This window comes from Bactrocera tryoni, chromosome 4 (genome assembly GCF_016617805.1).
Source record: "Bactrocera tryoni isolate S06 chromosome 4, CSIRO_BtryS06_freeze2, whole genome shotgun sequence".
Lineage (NCBI taxonomy): Eukaryota > Metazoa > Arthropoda > Insecta > Diptera > Tephritidae > Bactrocera > Bactrocera tryoni.
The window spans coordinates 14,443,184-14,453,741 of record NC_052502.1 but is presented as its reverse complement, the minus strand read 5'-3'; the positions used below and the strand labels follow the sequence as shown (position 1 = coordinate 14,453,741).

At 36.6% G+C, this 10,558-nt stretch overlaps 2 protein-coding genes across 2 annotated transcripts; one reads left to right on the top strand and one right to left on the bottom strand.

Annotated features, from left to right (window-relative positions):
- The first annotated feature begins 3,422 nt into the window (after positions 1-3,422).
- On the top strand, positions 3,423-6,782 carry LOC120774919 (mitochondrial ornithine transporter 1). The gene is made up of 5 exons (XM_040104795.1): positions 3,423-3,522; positions 5,683-6,047; positions 6,121-6,202; positions 6,280-6,385; positions 6,447-6,782. The coding sequence occupies exons 1-5, from the start codon at positions 3,423-3,425 to the stop codon at positions 6,766-6,768; spliced, it is 975 nt and encodes a 324-aa protein (XP_039960729.1). The 3' UTR covers positions 6,769-6,782.
- On the bottom strand, positions 6,775-9,731 carry LOC120774918 (FAST kinase domain-containing protein 5, mitochondrial). Its single transcript, XM_040104794.1, has 3 exons — positions 7,720-9,731; positions 7,485-7,657; positions 6,775-6,948 (listed from the first exon to the last, which is right to left on the bottom strand). Exons 1-3 carry the CDS (start codon positions 9,431-9,433, stop codon positions 6,859-6,861), a joined length of 1,977 nt encoding a protein of 658 aa, XP_039960728.1. The 5' UTR covers positions 9,434-9,731; the 3' UTR covers positions 6,775-6,858.
- Positions 9,732-10,558: the final 827 nt, after the last annotated feature.

The window sequence follows — 10,558 nt, the reverse complement described above, 5'->3', positions numbered from 1 at the left end:
TATTTTTTATTCATTGCATTTATTTTTTATTATTAATTTTTTAATTATTAATTAAAATAATATTTGAATTTTTATTCTTAATTAACAACAATGGAAAGCAAAATTTTATTAAATTAAAATTGAAAAAAAAACAAATTAATGAAAAAACCGTAATTAATAGTAATTAAAAATGTATATAAATAATTATGTATTAAAAAATTAATACCGCACATCAGGAAATTAATCTCAAGCTGTATACAAATTAAAAAACAAAAACAACAACAAAAAATGTCTACATAAGAACCAGAAATTAGCGTTGCTTCCCAAGGGCAAAATTAATTAATTAACAATATTGTACATACACACACTTACAAATACATATAAACATATAAATATGTACTCCACTCTAATTTGTGACTGCAACTCCAAGAAAAGATTGCGTTGGCAGCGTGTAACTGTTAATGAGCGATGATCGGATATGCACCTAGAATTTGTTGGTGCATTGTATGTACTAGTATGTATATGATAAGCTATGTACTGCTAATTTTGTATGTAAATGTATTTACTTGTCACTTAAGAAGGTCTCCCATCCTTAACAAACGCACACACACACACGCGCGCACGCATGCGTGAAAACACCTTCCTACATATAAATTTAAACCGATAATATATACATACATACATACATAACCATATACAGTTATATGATTTAGTGAAGTTTAGTACTATGTATCGTAATTAGAAAATATAAGAATCTTATGGTTAGCATTTCGTGTAAATTACTTATCAAGAATACACCATATAAATATATACATACATATAAATATATATATATATATATATATACATAAAATATAAATGAATATTACATTTAATACATTATATACCACAAACAATAAATAAAGCGTATAAATAAATAAATAAATAAAAAATTAATAAACCTAAATTACATATGGAGCAAATATTTTTCGAATTATTTTTGTGGGCATTTTTATGGAACGGCGTTATATATTGTCTAAGTGGGAACCATTTTTGGATCGAACCTAACCTATGCCCTATTTCTAATGGATCTACGTTATTTTTCGACAAAAAGAGACCGACAATAAAATGCATAGCTCAAAAATGATCGCAATGCCTACAAAGACTAAAAAGTACTCTCCATCCAGGGCATATTCGACGAGTATTATAAAGAAAATTCTACTTTCGTCTGTTCAAGGGAAGAAGTATTTAATCCAAATTCATAATTAAGAAAACTCAATTAACAATACTGCAGTTAAGATAGAACCTGATATGTAGTTGGTCGAGCTTATCAATTATCTCTCGATCTCCAACGAACCTGTTTTCTAGCTGACAAATTTGCCGCTGATCAGCTATTGATCATGGACCAAAATGAGAAATATCTTAGTCGAGTTAAATATGTATGTATGTATATATGTATACGCCCATTTAAATTAATAATGAAAATTTCCATCAGTCAGTCGGATCCCCCCAGTACGGATAATCTACTGAATTTCAGACAGAGCCTAAAGCTAAGTAATTATTACAATTTCTTTAGATGCGATAAAGAAACAAAGCGTGTGCGTTTTTGCTTAAACGAGAAGAAGAAGCATTATATCATGCTTGATGAACTTAAGAATATGTTAGGAACGAGGGGCTCAGTGAGTTCGCTTCATTGATCTTGACGTTTAGATGTTGTCCTCAGGAATTATCGTATAATATGGTAAAATGAGCTATTGCAAGCCTAGACAACCATGGATAAGTTGTTTGGATGTACCTCTGATGATATCAGCGGAAGCAGACTCGTCCTCTGAATTCAGAAAGATCAACTATAGATGAACTTAAACTCATTTTCAACTAAGACCCACTTTTGAAATGGAGAAATAGCTGGCGCGCCGTGATGAGATAGAAACAGAAATTACGATTCGCGTTTAACAGTAAAATACCTTAATTCGTGACACTCTCAATGAAAGAAGAGGAAGCCAACGAGGTCTCAGCGAAGTATTGCTTAGGCGCAGGTGATTGTAGGCTAAATCAATAAGAAAAAAGTAAAAAATAAGGCACTTAGAAGGTTATACGATAACTGTCTTCTGACTATTTGATGCCTGAAATTGCAATTCGTGCACTCAGCGACATTTGGTTTCAACAAAACGGCAACACTTCCCACACATCTCTTTAATCACTGGATTTATTGAGAGAACACTGCGGTGAGCAGATAATTTCTCGTTTTAGGCGTTAGACTCTTTTCTTTGGGGATATGTGAAGTCTAAAGTCATTCGAGAGAGATACAACTTCAAAAAATAAATGCCAAAAAATATTTTTTCGAATGATAATAAACATTCGCCATTAAATTTGAAGTTGCTGTGTTTTTTTCTTAAAAAAGGTAGGGAACCTCGAAATGGATCCCCTTTAATAAAGATTTGTATTAAAATACGTAAAAATGTTGTTTTTTTTAGTCCGAATACATTTTTATAAGGACGATAGCCAATAAAACTGTCAACGAAAATTAGGTTAGGGACGTTTTGGATTTTTGTTTTTTAGTTATAAAATATTAAAAATAATAATGACCACTTGATATTGCATTGAAATTGTATTTTTTGTTCTTGAAAAAGTCATTAAAAAAATACATCTTCGCATTTTACTACGAAAAATTCATAACTGTTAATATTTTTCATATTTTTTAAATTTATTTTAAGCTGTCAGTCCTTAGTCAATGCACAAAAACAAGCAAATCATTTCAAAATAAACTTTTGCCAACAACTAAAAATAAATAATCTTTCACTCAAAACTATAAATTCGCATGGCGATCGCTTATCAGCGCTACGAAATTCACTTCAACGCTTTTATCAGTTCGAAAATAGGCATTGAAAACAATAGTACAGCTACTTGAATCACTGACAAGAATCTAAAAACGCTAGAAAAAATATTATTGGCTATTAGAATTTGTTGCCGAAGCATTGAAGCTGGAGAAAAACAACAACACAGCCATAAAATATTGTTTTTGTACATACTACTATTAAATATAACAACATCAGAGCGCGCTGTAGCGAATTCTCATCAAAGGCCGAATTAACTTCTGCGTTTTGCGCTCACGCTGATAAGCGATCGAACGGTAGAAACGGCGCGCGCTGGCCACGAACGCTCGACGCGCGAGCAATAGTCGACGGCAGTCACCAAGTGGCAGTCGCGCTCAGCAGATCAGCGTTCAATTGTATAGTGAATTAGTGCGTGTCGCGTTTGACGCTCCGTTGCGGTCTCGAGAGTTTCATCACACGACCAGAATTGCTTCCGCGCCTTTGAATGATAAGTCGGTGCGTGGAAAAGTTTGAAGCGCCAAGTGATATTGAGTGGCTGTGACGTTGATAGTTAGATAAAGTCGCAGAAGACACTATTTTTTTATTGTTATATGTTGAGCTCAGCGCTGTAAGCAAGCGCAAGGGAAGCAAATGGATCTGTTTTGGTGGCGAAAGGAACCGGAGCCACCACCGCCGCCGCCGCCAAGCGCCATGCAGAATCGATTGATTGAGTTCGTGGCGGGCTCGCTGGGTAAGTGGCGGGAGGTACACATGGTAAATAGCGGGGATATATGTACATACATATGTATGTATATAAGTATTTACATGCACAACAGCTGAAATAACGCGCCATGTGCCGCTATGTAAACGAAACTTATTAAAGACATTAAAGCTCCAACGCGTATATCATATCTGTATGTATGTAAGTACATATGTTCATACCTACAACGTGTCTATATACATACATATGTACATGCGTATGTGTATAACGCTGAAACTTAATGAATGAATGATGCAAAAAGCTAAACAAAATCGAAATTTGCTGCCGAGCTAGAAAAACTCACTTAAAGAGTTTAATTTTTTTTGAATTTGATAAGAATATGTTGTTGTTGGTAGTGGCAACATATATTTCTCATTTATTTTTGGAGACCGCTGCAGTATTGACAGTTCCTGGCATATTATATGTATGTAAATCCGGGTCCGTTTCGTGCGTGAGACCGCCTAACAGGAGCAGGGAAGATAAGAATGAGAAGCTTGATGAGTATTTGTCATTCAAAATATTGTTTATCTCATGCAAAAGGAAACGTTGAAGACCCCATAAAGTATATATATTAATTATCAACGTGACCAGATGAGTTGTTTAGCCATGTTCGTCCCTATAATCGCGAACTATTCTGTCAGTTTTGGAGATACCGATCTGGAATTTCGCACACGTCCTTTTCTTCCCAAGAAGCTGCCCATTTGTCGGAACCGCCGGTAACGGACCGTGCTATAGTGGTCCAGTCCAGTACCAGTCTAACTGACCGATCAAAATCAAGTTCTTGTATGGAAAACTTGTTTATTTGACAAGATATCTTCATAAAATTTGGCAGAGATTATTGTCCGAGATACCGGTACAATTTCCGAACAAACCGTTCTGATCGGACCACTATAACGTATAGCTGCCATACATCTTGATCGATCCAATAGCAAAATTAACTACAAAATCGACTTTAGAAGCAGTTACAACAATATAGGAGCCAGATAAGAAGCTCAGCCGCATCAAATTTTCTTTAATGAAAGGAGCACTGATCCCAAGCTCCATAGATATCTTTATTAGAGTGGACATTTAACAATATAGGAACAGTGGACTGATCAAAATGGTAGTCATTCTGCCTATTTGATCTCCTGTAGACCGTATAGGTCCCCTGTTGGGCACTCTAGAGAAGTGACGGCGCAGTGCGCGAACTTGATGCAGATTGCAAAGCCGCAGAGGCTAAAGTCGCAATAATGAGTTGGCAGTATGGGGCCAGATAACTCGTGGTTCACTGCCTGTGCGGTTAAGGCCTGAGCAGATCTCAAGATGACTGCATCCATTGCATGTACTACAACTAACCGAGGTGAAATTTGGGTGAAGCATTACAATGAGCCCCCGCATGACAGTAACCACCTCTTTGCATGCCCTGCTCAACCTACACATCTGACACCATTTTCCCTATGGTCCGACCCCGTTGAAACAGCACGTTTCCTGGGCTTAGAGGTGGATGACCTCGATGACAACTTATCCAATCCTTACCATTAACATGGGAATTAGGTACCCATTACAAGTGGTCTGAGACCTGAAGGCTATTTAAAGGGACCAAGCTCACTCGGAGCGGAGCTAATAGAGTTGATAAGCCAGTTGACAAACTGCAAAGGATTTAATTTGTAATGAAATTGCATTCAATATTCAAGATATTCAAATATTTTTTTTTCAAAAGTGCGAACCTAACCTAAAACTGCAATATTGCAAAACCCATAAATGGCACAAATCTTGAAATATTGATGTTGTTTTGGTGGTAAAGTTTGATCTCTGTTGTTGTTATATGTTAGATTAAAGAAATTATAACAAAATTTCATATCAGTGTAGCTTTAATTACGCGCAGATCTAGTTCAAGTGGTTGTTTTTATTTTTGGCACCAGTAAATATACTACTCAACTTTCGTAATATAATTTTAACTACTTATCAGCTGTTTGATTTATAAACAAAAACAAAAATAAAATAAAACAAAAGTACCTACCTTATTCATCAAATTCATATATAACAGTAATTGTTGTTGTAGTTACTTGCAAAACAAATTCGAGGCTATTGAACCTAATGCTGCCTTTTCATGTTAATTTTCCAAAACACAATTTAAAATTTCTTGTTTTTTTTTTTATTTATATCCAACAGGTGGCGCCACGCAGGTGTATGTCTCACAGCCGCTGGACACGGTTAAAGTGAAGCAGCAGACATTTCCCTTCCTCTACAAGAACATGTTTGAATGTTTTGTAAACACCTACAAGAAGGATGGCATATTTCGCGGCCTCTACGCGGGCAGTGTGCCGGCCGTTATCGCAAATGTGGCTGAAAACTCTGTGCTCTTTGCCGCTTATGGCGGCTGTCAGTCCTTCGTGGCATATTTGGTGGGCAAAGAGAACCACAGTCAACTGAATACGACGGAAAATGCATTTGCTGGCTTCTTCGCGGCGTTCTTTTCGACATTCACGCTGTGCCCTACCGAGTTGGTGAAGTGCAAATTGCAGGCGATACGCGAGGTGAGTCAAATTAACCCTTAATTACGTATAAAAATTATATTTGTAATGGTAAAATATTCGCTAACACTTTCAGTCCCATGAATGTTGCCCCGGCATACCAGCGAACGAGAATATGACGCCTTGGAAATTAACCAAAATTATCTACAAAGCAGAGGGTGAGTTAGTTTACATAAAATAAAGTACTTGCTGGTCAAAATTACTATTTGTCATTTCTTCGCTGACTTTAATTTAGGTGTGCCCGGCTTTTTCCGCGGTCTCACCTCGACGTTCATGCGCGAAATGCCTGGTTACTTCTTCTTCTTTGGCAGTTACGAGTTGACGCGAGAGCTACTCACTAAGTAAGTACAAAATATAGCGCTTAATTGTAAGTCAGTTAATAAATTTTAACCATATTTGCAGACCCGGTCAGACGAAGGACGATATTGGTCCACTTAGAACCATGTTTGCTGGCGCCGTTGGCGGCGTTATGCTGTGGACAATGATTTTCCCCGCCGATGTTATCAAGAGTCGCATACAAGTGCAGGGTTTGAGTCACGGCATGCTAACGGTGGGCGTCGATATTGTGCGCAAAGAGGGCATACTGGCACTCTACAACGGTTTATTGCCGTCTGTGTTACGCACGATACCGGCGACGGCGACGCTATTCGTAGTTTACGAATATACGAAGAAAATATTGCACGAGGAATTCGATCCCAAAAGCGCGCCCACGGACAAGAAATAACAGTAATTTTTCAATATTTGATTTTACATTGTGTTCCTTAGGTATATAATTCGCTAACTAATATTAGTGGCGTTATTTGTACATTTAATGTTACAAATTTATTGTATTGGCTAATTTCCGTTTTAAAAATTGTTGACGATCCATGGGGGTCTCTAGTGCGCGCCACTCATGCCAATATATCTACAAATAATTAAGTAGTTGTAAGAAATATTGATTGTTAATTTTAAGTAAAACAACAATTTAGAGTAATTTTTGTTATAAAAAAACTTGAAAAATAAATGAATGTGCATATAAATATGAAATATTAGCTGTTTGTGCGTTAAATATGCAAAGATAATTTAAAAAGTGGATAATTATAAAAAAAATCCTAACCTAAAAATTTTAAAAAGTAGCAAAACAAGGCTTTAATCTGCAAAAACGTTGATTTCGATTGCATTGAAGATAGTATACCCTTTACAAATGAAAACAAAATCCAAAAAATAAATTTATTTTGATAAATATAAAAAAAATCCTAACCTTAAAATTTAAAAAGTTAAAAAAACTAATATATAATCAGAAAACACGTTAATTTCATTTGCATTGAAGCTGTATACACTTCACAAAAAAAAAAAAAACATAATCCAGAAAATAACTTTATTTTGACAATTTTAAAAAATTCTAGCCTAAAAATTAAAAAAAGTTACAAAACGAGTCTATAATCAGAAAAAAATACTCACCAATATGGGTTTGTGTCCTAGCATGCGCAATTGCTTTAGCTTCAACTCAAATAATCCCGTAAATCTTTGTTTGTCCTTTACAACATTGTTCCAGCCAACTATGACCACAGCGATGCTGTCCACATTCGTTTTTACCGAGTCACCCAACAGCAGGTCGCGTGTCAAGATAGCGCCTGGGAATAAAAAAAATATTACATAAAATAAGTTTTCATTGCTACGATATTTATATAAATACCGCTATAATCCTCCGGACAGCCGCTTGCAAGTGGTATTGCCTGACGAAGCGTGTTATCATAGCAAACAACCACATCTGGCCGCTCGAAATGTGGCAATATGTGTTTCAATGTATTTGGGCGCAGTATACGTTCCAGCGTCTCCTTAATCTCCAGCAGTATGCGATCGGTTTTATTTAGTCTAAACTTTTGATTTCGTTCAGGTATATACTGTGTCAGCACTTTACCCAAGGAGCGACGCTTCTTTTCTGACAACTCATTGCCAACGTAATTGGAATCCTTCAAATTTATTTTCACAAAAGAGTCTAAATTAAAGATTTCACGTCCAGCGGTCACATTTTTACCATAAGCAAGATCAACGAATCGCTTATCTAGCACAGAAGTTATCATCTCTTTATTATAATGCCCACATAGAGTTAAATAATGCAAGCAGGCGACGAAGCAACGCGGGTATTTTAAGATTTCATCGACTTTGGTTTCAAGGAGAGACAAGATTTTCGCACATAACTCTTGTTCAACACCGGTTGGACTACGATAGTTAAACACAGATATTGCCAAGCATATGCGTTCCATATCTTTTAAGCGCGCATTTTCGATGTCTTGATTGAAGCGTTGCAGCACTAACTCTAAGACGCCATCATGGCAACACTGTAGTTCCACACCAAACAGCGCAACGTGCAAGCAGCTCATTAGTGAAATACGTGATATTTGTGTTTGCAACACCTCCATCAACTCCATCATTTGTGGCACTTGTGGTATTTTACTGCTATAACGCAGCACTTTCAATATGGATACCAATGTGATATCATCAACTGTTTCTATTTCCGCTATAAGACGTTTGTACAAGTGATCAAGCAATTCAGGATTACGTATGGGTGTTTGTGTCTTGAAGAAACCCATTGACATTACACCCAACTCCTGCAGTGACATTGTATCAACAAAACGTGCTAAATTTACTTCGAAATCGAACATTTCGAACACTGGCCGGCGCAGCACATTGCAGTAGAACATTGCTTGGACCAACTGCTCAGGTTGCATACGTCGTACCTTGCGCCCCAACTTGCGTAAAGCTTCCCAGACAAACTCACATACGCGCGCTAAATTCAAGGAGTACCAAGCATCGCAAACCAATAGGAGCTCATCACTTGACCAGTGCTCAATGCGGCGGCAGCACTCCACATCCAAATTGTTCCACAATTGCATATAGTTAGGTTCACGTACTGACTCCTCTGATGGCAGTTGGGATAGTAGTCGTAGAGCGGATAACAACTGTTCATTGCTGAGCTTATGAGTTTGTTCACAGAAAATTTTACAGAATTGTTCAAAGCGACTATCTGAGATACAGGTGTTTGTCCTTATGCAATAATGTGCCAGAGCGTTGAATGTGTCAAATACTTCTTCAAAAGTGACACGAGTCAGTTCCGCCGTAGATATCAGCGCAGGCAATTCTGTTGTAACAGGTTCATTTACTGCTGGTGGCGTAATTTCATCCACGCGGAAGATTTGATAAGGCTTCAATGATTGCACCAGCACGTCGTGTGCGTGTTTATTCTCTCTGTCAACAAACACTTTGGCGGCAATTGCATGATTCAGATGAAAGCATGCTGGGGCAACTTGTGGAAATCTTGGTGCACTCGCTCTGCTTTGATTAGCCACCAATTGATATATTCCACGCACTTTTTGTAGGCTGCCGCGTATTAAAGGCATATTGAACATTTCAAATTTTACTTTATTTAACTTTTTATCACAATACTAATCATAATTACAAGCAATCGTCGCAAATTTGATGAAGATTAAAACAACTTCTGCCGCTGTGCACGCTTGCATGTGGTAACATTGGCGCCAAATCAGCTGTTTTCCAATGGGCTTCTCTACCGCTCCCCTGCTTTGTTTTTACGCTCGCATTGATAAGTATTTATCAGCATATTGCACACACATTTTAAAGGAGCAATTTGTGTTTTTTCTTTTAAGAAAATTGTCATAAAATATTTATCAACATATTCGTAGACAGAAATAAATATTAGTTTATGACTTTTTCACTTTAAAAATTCTTACATTTCCATTAACATTTCGCTGTTAGTTTACTTCCCGTTTAGCGTTTTGCTGTGTTTCTCTTTTGATTTTTTTGTTTTTCTTTTTCATTTTTCTATCACCACTGTTTGCGTTGCGTTGATCTACGAATATAAAAGCATGAGTACGTTTAATATATCTATCCTGCTTCATTCCAATAAGAAATTTAAATTGACTGCAGGCATTAACGATACTTCTGTACACTACAGAAAATACATACATACAGATATGATTGGTACTAAGAAACAACAGGATTTTTCGAAAACTTGTAGCTGAAAATTTTCAATACGACATTATTTGTAGAAAATGTCTTCATTTTACAGACGGTATAATATTCAGTTAGTCATATAACACGAAAAACCTATAATAGTTATACCATGATCAGGGTATATTAAGTTTACCATGATATTTGGAACACCCAGTGGGAAATGTTGGAGAGTCTATAAAATGTAAGTATATACTTACGTATGTATATAAGTATAAATGATCAGTACGAAGAGCTGAGTCGACTTAGCCATGTCCGCCTGTCCGACTGTCTGTGTACGCGCAAACTAGCCCCTTAGTGTTTGAGATATCGATCTGAAATTGTGCATACTTCATTTTCTCTCAAAACAGCTGATAATTTTTCGGACCACTATAGCCCATAGCTGCCATACAAGCTGAACGATCCCAAACAAATCTTTGTAAGGGAAACTTTTTTAGTTTACATAATATCTCGAAATATGGCATGGATTATTGTTAAAGAAAGGATTCGGATCGGACCACTATAGC